We start from the raw sequence: 18,691 nt of genomic DNA, 5'->3' as shown, positions 1-18,691 counted from the left end.
GGACACTGGCTAGAACTACAAACTCAATTCTGGATACACCCTCGATAGGTCCAGATATCAATCAATCCAAACAGAGAAAACATAAAAGAAAGTTCCTGTAAAAAAAAAAAAAAAAAAAAAAAAAAAAAAAAAAAAAGCAGAAGCAAATGACAGGAGTTTAATTTGGACAAGAGATAACTCAGGAGAGGCAGGATCACTTCCAGGGTGAAGAGGAATCTACCCTTTGCATGGCTGTTTGCATGGGGATCTGCTAGGATCCACAGATTGGAAAATTTTACTGTCCTAAAAGACAGGACTTCCTGATGGTCAGAGATGCCCAGATGTGGGACAGGCTACATTGGAATAGAGCAAGCAAACTCTTATGAATTTGCTAGGGCTGCCCCAACAAAATACCACAGACTGGCGGCGGGGGGACGGAGTGGTGGTGGTGGTGGTGCTTAAATAGTAGAAACTTATTTTCTATGGTTCTGAAGGTTTGAAGTCTGAGACCAAGTGATGGCAGGGCTGGGTCCTCTTGAGGCCTTCTCCCTGGGCTGGTAGATGGGCATCTTCTCCCTTTGTCCTCATGTGGTCTCTGCTCTGTGTGACACTGTCTCCCCAACTCCTTCCCTTATCAGAACACCAATCATACTGGATTATAGCTCATTCCTACTGCCTCACTTTCACTGAACTACCTCTTTAAAGACCAGTCTCCAAATATAGTTCACATCCTGAGGTACTATGGGCTGGGGTTCCAACAGAACAATTTTAGGGGGACATCGTCCAGTCCATAACACAACCTGTCATTAGAGATGTGTAAACAGAGAAGGCTGGTGATCTCAGGCCAGGGAAGACAATGAAGAAATGCAAGCCTCAAATCTGGAGTGTCCCTGAAGGTCCCCTTAGGTCTAGGAGCTACAATTCTACACATTGTGGGATAGCACCTGATTGCTCCTGTTAAACATTATGAACCCAATAATATTCCCAGGGTGTCAGGCAAAACTCACATTTTCACAGCAGCTTTGACTGATGAGAAATGCTGCTCTTCTTTACCCTTCCCCCAAGGAAGTCACAGGCATGAGCCCGCAAAGGGCCACGGCCACACTTACCTGTGAAACAGGACAGACTTGACCAAGGTGACGACATCACGGCTGGCGTTATACCCGGCACAGACGATAGCAACGTGGATCGTCTGGGAAGCAAAAAAAACAGGGCAAACCGTTAGACAGATGGAAGAGAGTCTTTCCAGTGTTTCAGACCATGTGGAAAAGAAAAATCCCCCTTATTTCTTGTTGGGATCATTAGAAAACAAAGGGCATAGTCTGCAGCTGTGGAAAATAACTTGAGACCATTTTATTAAGGCCTTTTTAATCGGTTTATGGAGCTATCAACATTTGGAAACCATTAAGGCTCTTTGCAATTACATTTTGGGGATGAGAAAAGAGGCGATTGGCTCAAACAAGCAAACAGTGAGTCCCCTTCCCCTAAGCTGGGAGACCGTGACAACTGGTAACAAGAGAGAAGAAAGAAATACTTCCTGAAAGAAAGAACTGAAAGGGATTTTAGACTGAGAAGTGATGGCTCAGAGTTGGGAAATGTTCTTGCAAGACGTCCCAGGTGGTGTGCCTAGGTGGCTCAGTTGGTTAAGCATCTGATTTCAACTCAGGTCATGATCTCAAGGTCCTGGGATCGAGCCCCACATCGGGCTCCCTGCTCAGTGGGGAGTCTCCTTCTCCCTCGCCCTCTGCCCCTCCCCTTGCTTGCTTTCACTCTCTCTTTCTCAAATAAATAAAAATAAAATCTTAAAAAAAAAAAAAAAGATGCCCTAGGTTAGGGGATCCTGACTGGGCACAGAGACCCATAAACATCTATGCAGGTTCATTACAACAAAGGCCCCAGCTGAGACATCATTCCAAGAACTGAGAGCTGGCAAGATTGAAGGGAACCTCATGGCGTATCTCATCTGAGCAGTCAAGAGCACAGGCTCCAGACACAAACCCTGGCTCCATCCTTTAGTCCAGGGGGAAAAAGTGGCATCAGGTGACACACAGTAATGCAAGGGCCATGACAAGTCCTACAGGATGTCATGGAGTACATAAGGGGATGATACCAAGAGCAGTCTATGGTGCTTGGCACAAGGCATTCCAATCACAGCAATGATGATCTCTAGAGCTGAACTTCCCAAACAGGGTCCCTTGGCACCCTGGTGTGCTGAAAGTGAATTACGGGATACAAGGTCACTCATCCCTTCCAGTGAGATCTCAAGGCTCCCAAGGCAGGGCTGGCTCCCTTGGGCTTGGCTGCCCTGTGAGCTTCAGCAACTTGATGAAGACTGAGAAGCCCTGCTCTAGAGCATCCCATACAGAAAGTCACCCAGCCTCTCAAGACAGCTCAAAGAATAGAAGGTTCATGTCTCCCAATGTTGTACCTTTTACCGAAGCACTGCCTTCCTTGAACTGAAATCAGCCTACCTCGCTCCGTCCTGGGAGTACTGCAGAACACATTTGTTCCGTCCAGCATCCAATACCTAATAAAAGGAAGTTTCTCAAGAGGGGCCCTCCATCTTCAGAACTACTCACTCCCTGTTATTCCAATCAGCCAGTTCAAAACGGTTCTGTTGACTCTATGTACTACTTTTATAACTTCCTAGGAGTCTATAATTACTTTAAAAAATGGAAAAAGAAAAGAAAAGAAGAAAAGAAAGAAAAGAAAAAAAAGAAAGAAAAGAAAAGAAAAGAAAAGAAAAGAAAAGAAAAGAAAAGAAAAGAAAAGAAAAGAAAAGAAAAGAAAAGAAAAAAGAAAAAAGCAGGTCCGACATCCTAGTCACTCCCCTACAGGCTTTCAGGGCAATGACCTATGGTTCCCAGGCCTACTCCACCACCCCACCCAAGACATCACTGAGGGAAGTTTATTCAGGCTATGACAGGTGAGATTCCAAACCTGGAATAGAGATTCTGAACCTGGATAGTACATCAGAAACACCTGAAATATTCTTGAAACAACCCTGTGCCTCATTCCTACCTGAGACCCATTGACTCACAATCTCTGATGGCCAGGATATAAAATTCTTCTGCTGGAAGGCAGTGGTTCTTGATAGGAGGCAAAAGTCGCCCCCTTGCCCTGCCCAGAACATCTGACAAAGTCTGGGGGTGTGCAGGGCTACTGATATCGAGTGAACAGAAGCCAGGGATGCTGTTCAATACCCTACAAGGCACAGGGCAGCCCCCACAAGAGAGAATTATCCTGCCCCAAAAGTCGCAGGGCTGTTGGGAGGAAATTTGGCTTTCAGAAAGAAGAAGGGGGGGGGTGTGGTAGGGAAACTCAGACCCACGAGCTACCAGCCTGACCTAGTCTCGCATAAAATTAGACCATATTGTGCATATCTTAATTTCTCCATCTGTAAAATGAAGACACTATTGCTTATCTCTGGATAATATCTCCCAAAGACTCAGGATGAAAGACTGTAATGCGAAATGCAACTGTCACCATTTAAATCACAGAGGAAATGAATAGGAAAACGCTTGCACGCAGGAGACATAACCAGGAAGGGAACAAGAATGGATAAAAGCTGAATCAGGCTCTTTGGAATCACAAATATTTAAACACGCGGCCTCTGAGATATCAAACTTTGTCTTGGCTTCAGGGTTCAGGGGCTTTTTTAAATGGGCCCATTAAATGTAAGCACAAGCGTGCACATTCTCAAACATTTTACATAATTTTCCAATCTCTTTAGTTTCATCCAATACACCTGCCACCATGAATAAATTCATCATCTGGAGCCGTAGCAGCACGGCCCTGTTACCCAGGAATGCAGAAAACCGGAGCACTGTGGACCTGCTCTTGGAAGAGTTCTGGATGGTTCCAACTTTTGTGGGGACAGAAGCAAATGCCAAGAATAGGATGGGGGTTGGGGTTTGGGGTGGAGAGAACGGGACAGAGATGAACGTTCCTTGAAAGAGCAGAGTCACAAATATGGTCTCACCATCACTTGGTTTCGAAGCTACAAAGTCCATGTTTAAAGTGTTTCAGGGAAGTGACTTGAAGATGGCCAACGACCTCAATGACTCTCATCAAAGTGAAGGGTCTGAGTATCAGATTCAGTGACCACTGACCACTCCCCAAGCCTTCCTCCCTATATTTTATATAGATATCATACTCTCCTTAACCGGTCACAAAGGTCAGATGGGGGTTGGCAGTGATCATATTTGCTCCTCCAACCTCACTCTTAGTCTTCTCTAATTTGCTCTGTACCTGAGCACCTGACCTTTACAGCCTGAATAACTGGGTTCCCACTAGCTCTGGTTTCTGGTTGAATTTGGTCCCTGAGAAGCCTGAGGGAAGGCACAAAGACAAGTCAGATCCCCCACACCTTTCATAAACCTTCTCCCAGAGTTCTGGCTCTCCTGGGCTTTACCTGCCTCACACACCATGGGCACAGGGGTTGTAGTGACTCCCTCCAAGGGGTCCCACCACCCTCGCTGGCTCCCAGGCCTGTGCCCTGCCTTAAACCCTTCCCAGCTCCTTTGAGTGTGCCATTAGTTTCCTTCTAGGGCCTGGCCAGTTCCAGTGACTCTTCCTGAGCCTCACATTGGTCCTGGTGTCTGGAAGGGAAGCACAGAGGACTCAGAGGCATTCATACATAAATTGCTGATCACTAAGGTGAAACAAGGCAGAGGAACACCAACAGAGCAAACTTGAGAATGCCTAAGTTGTATTTATAAATTTTAAGCATTGACAAAATTCTCAGACACGTGGATCACAGGTTCTTTCCAAGGAAGCCCACAGAGCGTCCCGCTCACTCCCTTTAGTCCTGACTCTGGAGTTCAGCACACGCCACACGCTGCATCTGAAGACATGACATAGTTGAACTAAGGTCAAGTGAGCAGACGTTTACTTCTAGGACTTGTAGAAGGATTTAGGCATGACATGGGCATTTTCAGAATCCCCGACATGCCAGGCACTGTGCTGTGCTTGGAGGACAGAAAGGTGAATCAGTCCCCCAGGGTCAAAGGAAGAGGAAGAAAGACACCAAACAGACAATTCCATCAGGTTCCTATGATGGTAAGCTCAGTGTCCTCGTAAACCAGAGTAGCCTGCCCCGTCTAGACCAAGGGGATGCCAGGCAGCTTCAAAGAGCAAAGGTGACTTGACCAGGGCAATCGTCACTCCTGACATTCAGGGCCAGCTGGGATTTGTAGCTCTCTGCTGGTCAGCCTTCAACAGAACCTGAAAGAGAACATTCTCTGTGTTCTTGCACCCTCTGCCCCTACCCCAACACACACAAAAAAAGCTCCACAGAGTGGTTTTCTCAAATATGGATGCAGAGGAAAAATGTCCCAAAAGAAAGCCAGAAGAAACTAAGGGATGGCAGGCAAGGCGTGACCCTGGTAGAAGGAATCAATACTGTGCTCCGCTGTGCTTCCCCCTCAGCAACATCATGAGAAGTAGTGACACAGAAGGCCTGGCACTCTCTTCAGGGCATTCTGTCTGCAGGCACAGCCTACTGTGAGCATCTCCTGTTGGGCAGGCTGCCGGTGGGGCGGGAGGGAGAGGGGACATCCATCTCAACACCAGCCTCTGTGCCGTGAAAAGTCAGGCTCAGCCCGTATTCTGAGGACAGCTGCAGACTTCTGTGCTGGGGGCAAGGGGTGAGGAGGCAGGTGCCTCCCAGGACAGGTAGCTGGGGAGAAGCACATAGCTAGAGACAGAGGCGGAGGTGGCTTTGTGGGGAAAATGCACCAAGAATGAAGAGATCTGGTTTGAGCTGCAATGTCAAAGCTGAGCTGCTGCTATGTGACCATGGAGCAGTCATTTAATGTCCCTCGACCTCCTTGACTTGTCTGTACAATGGAGATAAAAATGGGTACCTCTCTGAGAGGCTGTGCATCAGACAAGCAAGTGGGAGAAGGGGTCTCTAATGACCAGACGCTGTTTATTGAATACCTAAACAACATACGGAAAAGTTGTTCAACACCTCTGTGCTTTAATTCCCTCCCGTCCACAACAGGGACACAACACTACTCACCTTTGAGGGCTTGTTGAGGATAAGGAGTAAGTGGCTCTCAAACTGCGTGCATCATGATCCCTGGAGGGCTTGTTCAGAGTGAGGGGTAGGGAGTTGCGGGGGGGCAGTGGACTCTTCCCCAGAGTTTCTGATCCTGGAAGTTTGACGTGGGGGCCTGAGGACTGCCTGCATCCAGGTGATGCCGATGCTGCTGGTCCAGGGACCACACTTTGAAAACCACTGCTCTATCTCAGTGTTTTGAAGAATGTTGGGTAAAAACTCAACCAAGATGTGAGCTGTGACCATACTGAGACTATGAGGGGTGTTCAAAGGATCCATTTCCAATATCTCTCCAATAGAGAGGACCTTCCTCTGCACTTGTATAAAAGAACGAGGGACAGATTAGGAGAGCTGGGTAATGGGACAGCTCTGCCTCTGGCCAGCTGAGTGACCTCGTGCAAGTAACTTAACTGCTCTGATTCTTGGTGAATCCTCTATACAAGGAGGAGCGTAGAATTTCTATATACAGTAGTACACAGGGGTCACTTTCCAAAACCCCCAGTGGACGCCTGAAACTGTGGATAGTACTAAACCCTATATATATATGTATTCTGCTATAAATGCATACCCACGGCAAAGCTTAAGTTATAAGTTAGGCACAGGAAGAGATTAACAACAGTAACTAAAAATAAAACATTTATAGTAATATACTGTAACAGGTTACATGAATGTGGCCTCTAAGTATCTTAATGTACCATGTACTGCAGTCACCCTTCTTGTGATGATGGGTGATGACGGAACACCTAGGTGTGGAGATGGAGTTAGGGGAATGATGTGGGCTCTCTGACACATTGTCAGGTTACTAATGACCTGATGGATCATCAGGAGGAGGATCACCTGCTTCCAGACCACAGCTGACTACAGGTAACTGTGGACATCAGAACCATGGATAAGGTGGGATTACTGTACAGAGTCCTCCTTATATCCAGAGTTTTCCAAAATTCAAGATGAAGAGTGAGATATGGTAGTTAAGTGTCTTGTCCAAGGCCCCATGGCTCAGCCAATGGGTGGCAAATCAAGGGGTTGAACTCACAGCCCTGCTGTTAAACCCATACTATCCTGTCTCAATAAAACACACATGTAACTACTAAAATGAAAGAAATATACTGCTGATGAGCCACCTAAAATCATCTTACAAACCTCCAGGGCATCTCTACTTCTTTTGTAAAGCCAGTGGTTGAGTTCTGTTTCCTCTAAATATTAAACCACAGACCCAAAAGACAGAATTGTCTAAACCCTATAGAAGACAAAAGTGGACACCTCCTATTGTTTGTCAACTATACTTCAATTAAAAAAATAAAAACAGGGGCACACTGGGGTGGTTCAGTGGCTTAAGTGTCTGACTGCTGGTTTTAGCTCAGGTCATGATCTCAGGTTTGTGAGATAGAGCCACCTCCAATAAACCCCTCAGTATCCTCAGGCACCAGCCCCAAGGACACGTCTTTGCAGACTGCCTGCACATGCAACATCATAGCACACTAAACCAGAGGTGATTTGGGACAGGGAATCAAAGGTGGTGGTGAGAAGGGTCCACATGATGTATTCTTTCAAAGTCCTTGGGATGATCTGTTTGCAGTCAACTTCTCTAGCAGAGGAAGCAGGATAGTATATGGATTAAGACAACGTGTGATGAGGATGTGGAGAAATAGGACCTTTGTGTGCTATTACCACAAGCGCAAAATGGTGCACCTGCTGTGGAAAAGAATATGGTGGTCCCTAGAACAATTAAAAATAGAATTACCATATGATCTAGCCATCCTATTTCTAGGTATATATCCAAAAAAATTGAAAGTAGGATCTCCAAGAGATTTTTGCACACCCATGCTCACAGCAGCATTATTCACAGCAGCCAAGAGGTGGAAGCAATCCAAGTTTCCACTGTCAGATGAGTGGATAAACAAAACATGTATATACAGACAATGAAGTAGTATTCAGCCTTAAAAAGGAAGGAAATCCTGTCTTGTGCTGCAATGTGAACTTTGAGGACATCATGCTAAGTGAAATAAGCTAGTCACAGAAAGACAAGTACCATTTGATCCCACTTATATAAAGGATCTGAAGCACACAAATTTACAGGAAGTAGAATGGTGGTTACCAGGGCCTGAGGTGAGGAGAGAGAAAAATGAAGGAATTTTTGCTGTTTAACAGGTATATTTTGCAAGATAAGAAAGTTTTAGGGATCTGTTGCAAAACAATGTGAACATACTTATCACTACTGAAATGTACAGTTCATTTTTAAGAGTAAATGTCATGTTGTAAGGCCTACTGTACCACAATTAAAAACAAAAGAGATTTGTAAATGTAGACACGCACTTTTTAGCTATGTGGCCTTACTAAGCTCAAGCTTCCCTAGTTATAAATTTATAACGATTCAGAGTCCAGGAGCTAACACATGCACAAGTGCAGTGTCTGATATTTGCACAAAAAGTGAAAGCAGACGTGATCAACACCCTCCTCGCCTCCTTCTTTCATAGTGTCTGTGCTGTGATCAAGCTGGATGACTCACTAGGTTTCCTTGTTTCCATAATGAGCCCTCAGAGTTCAGGATGCCCTGGTGCTTCACCTCACATATCAAACTCCTCCCCGCCATCTTACAAGACATACCAGCACCTGCTGGGATCTCAGTTTCTTCATCTGTAAAAAAGGGATAAAAATTTGTCAAGGACTGCTAGACACATTAATGACACATTAATGATGATTCATGTAAAGGACTTAGAATCTGGCATTGTGTACACACAGAAGATAGGCATCAGCAATCAGTAGTATCAATTACTATTAATATAAAAGTTTTACAGTATGCTGGACTCTATGTTCTTGAGCCTTAAATACTCCTGAAAGTCAGGCATCAGTTTCATTCCTCCTACCCTCACCCTGCCTCTCCTTCACGTAAGGATTGGGATTGTCTTTCCCCCACAGCTGAAAGGAGGGCTTTTGGAGCTGCCCGATTCCCTCTGTTTTTGTCAAATGTTGGAACTACCTACATCCTCCTCCATACAAGAGGGCAGAAGACACAGGAGGGAGGAGATGAGCCACTGGAATCAACCATCATTTGGGCCATGGTAGCAACTGTGCAAAATTAGGACAGACCTTTTATTTTGCTCCATTTTACCTTCATTATCTTTGAAATGAGAAGGTTGCATCTTTATTTGTTGTTGTTAATGGCACATTTTAAGAAATAAAACATAATAAGAGAGCATGACAGAGAAAGCAGATGAGGGCAGGACTCCTTTGGAGTAAGTATGGACAGGAGGCTGCAAGAGACAGGGCAGGGCCCCTTGCCATGGGCATGGTATGGTAGCCACCTCCAAGACTGTTCCCAAAGATCCCTGCCAGCTTATGTAGCCATGATATAGCCTCTCCTATGCTGTATTAGGGTCAGTCTATATGGCCAATAGAGCTTGGCAGAACTAGTAGGATATGATATCAAAGGCAGGTCACAATAAAATTATGGCCTCTGCCTTGTTCTGGATCCCCTCCTCAGGGACAGTGTGAGAACATGCAAATAATTCTAAGGAACTGAGGTCCCAGCCCACTAGTGTGCCATCTCTGAAGCAGATCTGCCAGGCCCCAACAAGCCTACCAATAATTGCAACCCTAGCAGACAACTTCACTGCAACCACATGAGAACCCTCCAGATATAATGGACTACTTAGCTGCTTCCAGAGTCCTGATTCTCACAAACTGTATGACATAATAAAGGTTCATTATCTGAAGCCATTGGGTTTTGGGGATAACTGGGTATGAAGCAATAACTAACTACCAGACTCCAGTAGGGGAGGCAACCTAAGTAATCACTTTAGGAGCTAGGGTTCCTGAAAATCCCTGCATAAGAAAATCCTACTAGGATCCTTCCAGATATCATGTTCCCTAACTCCAGGGCCTGACACTTAGGGAAGATACTTTAGCAGATTTAGATCCTTGGGGTAGCCCAGAAGACAACCTGTGAGGCTAATAAAATGTGAACCCAGATGAAACAAGAGTATCTTCCAACAACAATGTAAATATGGGAGGCCCCAAACCCCTCCACTGAGGAGTTAGTTTGTAAAACCCTCAAAAATGAAGTAAAAGCAATAGATCAAAATACTGTGGTTTTAGGGGTCCAGAAAATGAACATACAAAGTGTCAAGTCTTCTAAATGTAATGCCTAAAGCAAAATAGTACACCTGTTAGCTAGCTCAGTACACTGAGCTAACAAATACAGTCACAGTCACAATCTGGAAGGCAATTTTCAACCTAACTTCTTTTAAAAGAACAGGTACATCCTTGCCTCAACCTACTGAGTAATGACTACCCCCGTGGGGCTGCTGTAGCCCCCAAGGGGAAAGGTGACCCCCCCTCCCTCACGCCCGGTTACCCACAGCCTGTAAGGTGAGGCATCTGCCAGGCACAGACGAGAGCTGGGGCTCCAAGCTCACGGAAGCATGGATCCCAGGTGCTCTGACTCACAGAGTGATAAGGCAGGGGCTCCGGGCACAGGCTCTGGAAGCAAACTGCTTAGGTTTAAATTCGAGCTCCCCCTCCACTCGGTAGCATGACTTGGAAATAATTGTCGAAACTTTCTTAGCAGTTTTCTAATGTGTAAAATGAAGAAAGTATGCTGTGTGGTTTGAATGAGATATTTTATGTAAATTATTTTATGTAAATTTTAGCATAGTGTCTGATCCACTTTAAAGGCTGAGTAAATGTTAACTTTTATTACTATGACATTACTACCAAGAAATGAAGCTCAAAGCGTGGAGTAGGAGAGACATACTTCCGTAATGGTGGTCTCACATCAGAGAGAACCATTCACCTGACCCCTCACTGTAACAGTGTCAACTGCTGTTGAATCAAAGTACATCCACCAATTCCTGACATCCCCTCCCACTGAGAGATGGCGTGTGTGCTTCTCCCTGGGAAACTGGGTGAGCCTTTGAGCCTCTGTCCATGAAAAGGTTACACTATCAGCAGAAGTGACACGATGGGACTCTGAGGCCAGGTCCGGAAAAGTGTTTCTGTTCTGCCTTGGTCACTGGAATACTTGTGCTTAGTCTTCAGCTGCCATGGAAGCAACCAACTGCCCTGGGGCCGCCATGCTGGAGGGAAGCCCAAACCAGCTGTACAGATAGACGCTGAGAGGCCCAAGTCTATAGACGCGGAAGAGGGAGGCGGGGCCGGTGCCCACTGCTCCAGCCTTCACTGTTCAGCTCCAGCCACAAACTACTGACAAGTGTGTGAGGAACACCAATCCAGTACAGCTCTATAGCCCTTCCCAAATCCTTGTCCCAAAGAAACCATGAGAGCTAATAAAACAACTGGTATTGTTTGAAGCCATGACATTTTAAGTGTCCGTCAGGCAGAATCAGGGAACAAGAACACCCAGCGCAAGGGTATGTGATGCTCGTACAGAGTTAGTTTCCCACCTGCTAACCCGTTTCATCCTCACAACTGCAGGGGGAAGAACATATCATAAATTCTCATTTTGTAACAGGATGACACAGACTCTAAGAGAGTCACTCAATTACCCCAGGTCATATGACTAATGACCAACAAAGCAAGATTCGTGGTCAGGAATTTGGACTCTGGATCCTGTGACACTTCCGCTGTACCAGAGCTGACTCTCGGAATAGACCTGAACCCGAAAGTCAAGAAAAATACACATATCCAGACACAGGCGGGCCCATGGGGGAATCAAAGAGCATTTTTCTGCTGCAAGTTCTGGGGCACAGAGGAATCAGTCATCACTGAAACAGCACTGCCCTGACAACAGAGAAAGGCAAGAATAAAACGGACAGCTCTTTGAAGGCCATGTAATTAGGAACGATAAGAGGGCACAAGGACTGGTGAGGGCCCATTGTTTCCATCACCAGATATCTCGACTGACAGCCTGGGCATCATTACAGAAGACTTTTCAAGAAATACTTGTCATACCCCGGAAAAGTTTCAGTGCAACAAGGAATGATGACAATGTCCTTAGTTACGAGGCGCTGTGCTCTGACAGGGTGTCAGGACCGGCTTCAGCACTTGTAATCGCTAAGTGTCGCCATGAAGGGAGGCTTCCATTTTGACTCCATTGACATTTCTTGTTTGCCTCTATGGCTTCTTTGCTAAAATCTTTTAAGACACCAAACGATGGAGACAGAGAAAGTATCTATACCATAATAATGACTATAAAGTCAGCATCTCAAGGTCAATGTGCTCCCAGAGGAGACCACCTTGAAAGAAGCTGCCAGCAGATCAACTTTCAAATTCATCTGTGCAAGCTCTGAACAGGACCCAGGTTTCAGCACAGACAATTCTACCAAAAATAACTTGCAGGGTCTAAGAAGTAACATTATCAAGACAGGCAAAGAGAAGAAAAGCAAAAGATTAAAGCTTTTAATTCTCAGGTGCAAATGACTGAAAAGAGATGATAAGAATCAACAATTGCCAGGTCTGAATTCCATTTTTAAAAAAATACTTTTATTGGGATCCCTGGGTGGCGCAGCGGTTTGGCGCCTGCCTTTGCCCAGGGCGCGATCCTGGAGACCCGGGATCGAATCCCATATCGGGCTCCCGGTGCATGGAGCCTGCTTCTCCCTCTGCCTGTGTCTCTGCCTCTCTCTCTTTCTCTCTGTGTGACTATCATAAATAAATAAAAATTAAAAAATAAATAAATAAAAAAAATAAAAAAAATAAAAAAATACTTTTATTTATTTATTCATGGTAGACACAGAGAGAGAGAGAGGCAAAGACACAGGCAGAGGGAGAAGCAGGCTCCCTATGGGGAGCCCGATGTGGGACTTGATCCCAGGACCCTGGGATCATGACCTGAGCCAAAGGTAGGTCTCAGACACTGAGCTGCCTAGGTGTCCCCTAGGTCTGAATTCCTATATTGCTACTTCATCCCTGTGCTTCATCAGATCATGAGAATGAAGAGAACCCCATTTTTTGTTGTGGCTTCAAGCAGTGGCTTCTAAACAGTCCCTACTATTTCTAAATCACTTGTACCAATTTTTTTTAATGCTCATATCTTGCAGGCACCCAGAGAATCTTGATGAGCAGGTCTAAGGTGGGTGCCACAAATGTGCATTTTTGATATTTTATTCTAATTCACCACCAAGTCTGCGCACAATCCATGTGATAAAGAACATTCACTGTGACTATAACATCTGTTCTCTCTAGCATCAGAACTCCAAAATGTTAGCAGAGAACGTGGCTTTCTTGAATGAAATCTACCCTTTCCAGGCTCCCTTGCAGCTAGATGGCAGCTGCAGCAAATTTCTTCCACCAGCGTGCTCCTAGAGGAATGGATGGTGGACGTCAACTGCATGTTATTTAAGGAGGGTGGCATACTCCGTCTTAGCCCCACTGCTTTCCTGCCAGCTGGAATGTGGAGATATGACCAAAGCTCCAGCAGCCATCATGGACACTGAGAGGACCTTGGGAATGCCAGTCAAGCAAGCTGAGTGAAACATCAAGGAAGCCCGCATCCCCAAAATGGACATTCCTACTTGAAAGGCTTCCAGACTTCTTGAGCATAAAGAAAAATTAGATGTCAAGCCATTGTTAGTTGGGATTAGATACTTCACAGTAAAATCTAATGCCAGTAACAAGTATTTTTAGAGTTTGCCTCCAGCTGTAGTATCTACTGTCACCATTGACATAATACAAACAAGGCAGGAACTTGATTTTTATTGGTAACTTACAAACGAGGAAACTGAGACACAGAAAAATGATGTAACTTGCTCAGTGCCACACAGCTCTTACGCTGGGAATGAGGCCAGGACTGAGATTCCCGTCTCCCAGCTTCAGTAGCTGTTTTGTCTACACTCTTCTGCAGAGCGCTCTGGGCAGAAGCCCTCTTCAGAAATAGGAGGCGTCTCTCAGAAAACAGAACGGGGAAGGGAAGCTGCTGGCCAGACAGCCCATGGTAGGAAAAGAAAGCCCCAATTTCTCCCTCTGCCCCACTTGGGTCCCCCACCCTCCCCCTTTTGTTTCCTTTCTCATTTCCATTTTCCATCTCCTTGATTCTGAGTCCGTCTGAGTCATGGTAATGTACATATGCCTCCTCCCTCTGAGCTGTCCCACCTAGGTGGAGGGTTCCATCACCCACTCTGAGCAGACATCAGGGTCACAACCTGTGAGCAAAGAATCTGCAAGAAAGCAAGCAAGCCGCCTTTCAGGCAAGAAGAGAAGCTCCCAAATTAGGGTCCTCCCAGACCAGCCTGAAGCAGGGGGATCTGTTAACACGGCTGAGTCCTCATTTTCAAAGATCTAAAAAGGGAGAGAGATTGAGTACCACAGGCCACTGTCGATGGTTGTGGAAGAATGAACGGATGGGATGTGGCATGTGGGCAGGGCTGAACAAATGTGTGGCATTTAACACCTCCTGACATTTGAATTTCTCTATTTCTTGATCTCTTCCTCTATGTCCCATCTCAACATGAGAACAAGAAGGGAAGTTTGGGCTGTTTTTTGTTCACTGATGTTTCCCAGCGCAGAGAATAGTGTGAGACACCTAACAGAGGCTGAGTGACTATCTGCTGAATGAAGGATGAATGATAATCCAGTGTAACCGTTTCCCGGCTCGGGTTCTCTAGGCTTCCTGACTGACCACCTCCCCATGTCCTGCATTCTTTCTTGCTAGGACAAGGCTTTGCTTCACACTTTTCATACTCATGTGTACATTCCTCACCGGACAGCCTCCATCCACCACTGTCCACCTCTCCACACCTCAACCAGGCTTCAGAAACTGCGAGAAATCCTACTAAAGCCTAGGGTTCTCCTCATTCACCACTGACCTTCCCCAGAATAGAGTCTATGTTGCTTGGTAAGCCCCACATTCCCTTGTCACAGACTGTATAGTATCAGCAACAATAACTACTCTCACATGAACAACATATTACAGTTTGCCAGGAGTGTTCAGGGGGGTGTGAAGTCTCATTCTGACGATGCGGCCCAGAAATGGAATAAAGCAGCAGTAGGTAATGTATCTAACTAAAAATAATAAAAATTAACCATAATTGATGGGGCACCTGGGTGGTTTAGTCAGTTGGGCATCCAACTCTTGATTTAGGTTTGGGTCACGATCTCAGGGTTATGGGATTGTGCCATGCATCAGGCTCTGTGCTGACTGTGGGGCCTGCTTGGGATTCTCTTTCTCCCTCTGCCCACCTCCTCACCCCCACTGCTCGCACACACTCTCTCTCAAAAAAACAAAACCCATAATTAAAAACATACTATGTACCAGGCACTGCTTGTGGCTTTACATGACCCATCCCATTTACTTCTCATAAATCCCGTGTGAAGAATTTTTTTCCTCAAATTTATTCATGAGATACTTGCTCAAGCAGCCACAGCAGAAACCACCAGAGCTGGGATATGAACTTAGGCACGTCTGGATCACAAGAGGCCTTGATTTTGACAGGGGTGCTCTAATTTCTGTCCTTGGGAACTGGAAGCAGCAGGAAACGAGTGTGTGTGCATGTGTGTGTGTTCAGTGCAGACATAAGCACAGATGCACAAATGAGCCAAATGAGTGGGATGAGGACAGTACGGAGAAGAGGTGGTAAGTTTTCCAAATGTCCAAAGAGTCACTAACAGGGAAAGTGGCGAGGCGGGGGTGGGGGGGAGACAAGCTATTAGGCTGTAAAGTTAAATCACTGCCTTGGAAGAGCAACAAATGTCTGGTTCTGAACTTCAAAAGCTGATTATAAAGTGAGAAGGAGGCCAAGGGAACTGCCCAACAGGGCCACGAGTCCAGGCGCAACCCTCACTGTATTCTAAGTTAGAGGCATCCCCAGGACGGATGACAACTAGGGTCAGGAACCCTGATTGGGTCAAAACGAACCGCCAAGAAGCAAGCAAGCGTCTCCACCCCTCGGCTCCTCCTAGCATCTCCGAGGCGTGGGCCCCTCTTGGGCCCATTTTTCAGATGGCAAAGACTCTGGCTCAGAGCGGCTCAGCGAGGGGCCAGGCCACACGGCAAGGTCAGTGTCCGTGAGAGACGCACCTTCGGCCCGAGGCATTAACGCCAGCGCTGCCCGGGCACGAGCCCGGGGGGAGGGGGGGGCAGGAGCCGGGGGGGTTGGGGGCAGGAGCCTGGGGCAGGAGCCGGAGGGTGGGGGCAGGAGCCGGAGGGTGGGGGGCAGGAGCCCGGGGCAGGAGCCGGAGGGTGGGGGCAGGAGCCCGGGGGCCCTCGGGGTGGCGCGGGGTGCGGGGGGCGCAGGCGCTCTTTACCTCGCACTTCTCCACGACCGGCTGCTGCCCGCACTCGGAGCTGTTGCCCGCCACGATGCCGGCGCGGAGGCTCTCGCTGTCGCCCGTGCCCTCCTCCATGGAGTAGGTCCTGGAGTGGTTGCCGCGCCGGGGCCCGGGCGCACGGCCCTGCGCCAGGCTGAGCTGCCTGCGGAGCGCGCGGTTCTCCTCCTCCACCTCCCGCACGCGCACCTCCAGGCTCTCGCGCTCCCGCGGGCCGGCGGCCGCGTACCGGGGGCTGTGCGGCTGCGACTCCAGCGGAGACAGGGACACCGGCTTCCCATCTGGGGGAGAAACACCAGGTTAGCCGGGGCGACGCGGCCGAGCCCACACCCGCGCCCGCGCATCCATCACCACCCGGGGCCTCGCTGTCCCCAGCCAGGGAGAGCGCCGGGGAGTCGTGGGGAATAAATGCATCTGGGCGGACCCGGGGACAGAGCCCACAGCAGGACCCGGGGACAGAGCCCACAGCAGGACCCGGGGGCAGAGCCCACAGCAGGACCCGGGGGCAGAGCCCACAGCAGGACCGCAGGGACAGAGCCCACAGCAGGACCCGGGGACAGAGCCCACAGCAGGACCCGGGGACAGAGCCCACAGCAGGACCCGGGGACAGAGCCCACAGCAGGACCCGGGGACAGAGCCCACAGCAGGACCCAGGGACAGAGCCCACAGCAGGACCGCAGGGACAGAGCCCACAGCAGGACCCGGGGACAGAGCCCACAGCAGGACCGCAGGGACAGAGCCCACAGCAGGACCCGGGGGCAGAGCCCACAGCAGGACCGCAGGGACAGAGCCCACAGCAGGACCCGGGGACAGAGCCCACAGCAGGACCGGGGGACAGAGCCCACAGCAGGACCCGGGGGCAGAGCCCACAGCAGGACCCGGGGACAGAGCCCACAGCAGGACCCGGGGGCAGAGCCCACAGCAGGACCCGGGGACAGAGCCCACAACAGGACCCGGGGACAGAGCCCACAGCAGGACTGCAGGGACAGAGTCCACAGCAGGACCCGGGGACAGAGCCCACAGCAGGACCCGGGGGCAGAGCCCACAGCAGGACCCGGGGACAGAGCCCACAGCAGGACCGACTACCACGATTAAAACGAAGGGGCCGTCTAAAGAAGACAATCATGATTTTTTTTCCCCTAATTAAATACCCTGCCTTCCTACTTGGCACATTTCCAGGCAGACATTCTTGTTCTCTATAAAATTCGAATATGAAGGAGTAGCAGCAGGTGGAGGGGAAGGAGGAAACGGAGAAAGTGGAAGAGAGCAAAAAGGAGTAAAAGGAACAAATATTAATAACGGCCACATTTGTTTAGTTCTTCCTATGTGAACACCTATTCATCCTTCAAAACCCCGTTTCAGAAGCCTCCTTCCGTGTGTAGGCAAAATCTTCTTCAGGGTGTTCGTACATTTTTTTGGTACATATCACTATGAAAAACACGTAGCTGTCATACTGTACTTGGTAATTGTTTTAGCAAATGTTTCCTGGAAAGGCTGGCAGCTCAATGAGAACAACAGATCATACTTATCTTTGTGGTAATATACCATCTGATGAACGCTGTGAGGTAGATACATGTGTCCAAGCCAAGAGTAAAATAATCAAGTGCCTCAAAGTCACACAACCAGGACACAATGGCGTCAGAATTCGTACCCAGGTCGCCCTTAGGCCTGAGCCTGTACATGCCCCACTTAAAGTTTCATTACAGGCCCTACAGAGAGCTATGGTTTTTTTTAAAAAAAATTTATTACTGTAAAATCTCCATTTCCTAAAGATACTTAGCATACCACACCTTGTATGCAGGTGCATCCGGGACATGATAAACCCAAAGCTGTCACTCCTCTCTGTTCTTATGCTGCCCAAATCCCAGGATCCAGCTACAACACGGCTGCCTGAGAGATTACCAAGCAAAAATGACATCTCTAGAAAATCATCCTCTCTTAGCTGCCTGCCAAAAAAAAAAAAAAAAAAAAAAAAAAAAGAAAGAAAAGAAAAAAAAAAAACCCACACCAAAAAAAAAAAAAAAAAAAAAAAAAAAACCACCTTCCTCTTTTTCCATACTTTGAGTTTTTCTTCTTCCTGCTCAGACCCCACTGAGCTTCCAAACTGTCCCAGAGAAGATCAAAGAAAGGGATGAATTATACCCCGCGGGTTTCACCTGTGCCGCTGCACTACCTCGGCCTCTGCCCAGGGCTTTCTGATGTGACTGTGGGCCTTCATAAACATGACTCATTTTTCTCCCTCTTAATTACCTCGGGGTTAATGCCTGAGCTCCTGGCCCTCTCCTATTACTGGCGTATGGGACTCGCTGAATTCCACTGCTCAGGACCACAGATCAAAGGCCGAGGCTGAGTGTGTGGGTACATAAAATCACAGGTTGATTAGGGTTGTATTGTCACCGAGCTGGCCAATTACAAGCTCTGACCCAG

General features: G+C 47.7%; 1 protein-coding gene across 4 annotated transcripts in view; it reads right to left on the bottom strand.

Moving 5' to 3' along the window:
* LARGE1 (LARGE xylosyl- and glucuronyltransferase 1) overlaps window positions 1–18,691 on the bottom strand; it is a 521,069-nt gene that overhangs the window by 272,368 nt on the left and 230,010 nt on the right. For all 4 annotated transcript variants that reach the window (XM_072844187.1, XM_072844185.1, XM_072844186.1 and 1 more), the window contains 2 exons: window positions 16,244–16,545; window positions 1,089–1,171 (listed from right to left, as the gene is read on the bottom strand). In XM_072844187.1, coding sequence (XP_072700288.1) covers window positions 1,089–1,171; window positions 16,244–16,545 — 385 coding nt within the window. The remainder of the gene's footprint in view (window positions 1–1,088; window positions 1,172–16,243; window positions 16,546–18,691) is intronic.

This window comes from Canis lupus, chromosome 11, assembly GCF_048164855.1.
Source record: "Canis lupus baileyi chromosome 11, mCanLup2.hap1, whole genome shotgun sequence".
NCBI classification, from domain to species: Eukaryota; Metazoa; Chordata; class Mammalia; order Carnivora; family Canidae; genus Canis; species Canis lupus.
Note: the sequence above shows the minus strand (reverse complement) of the source record. Positions and strands in the feature narration are given on the sequence as shown.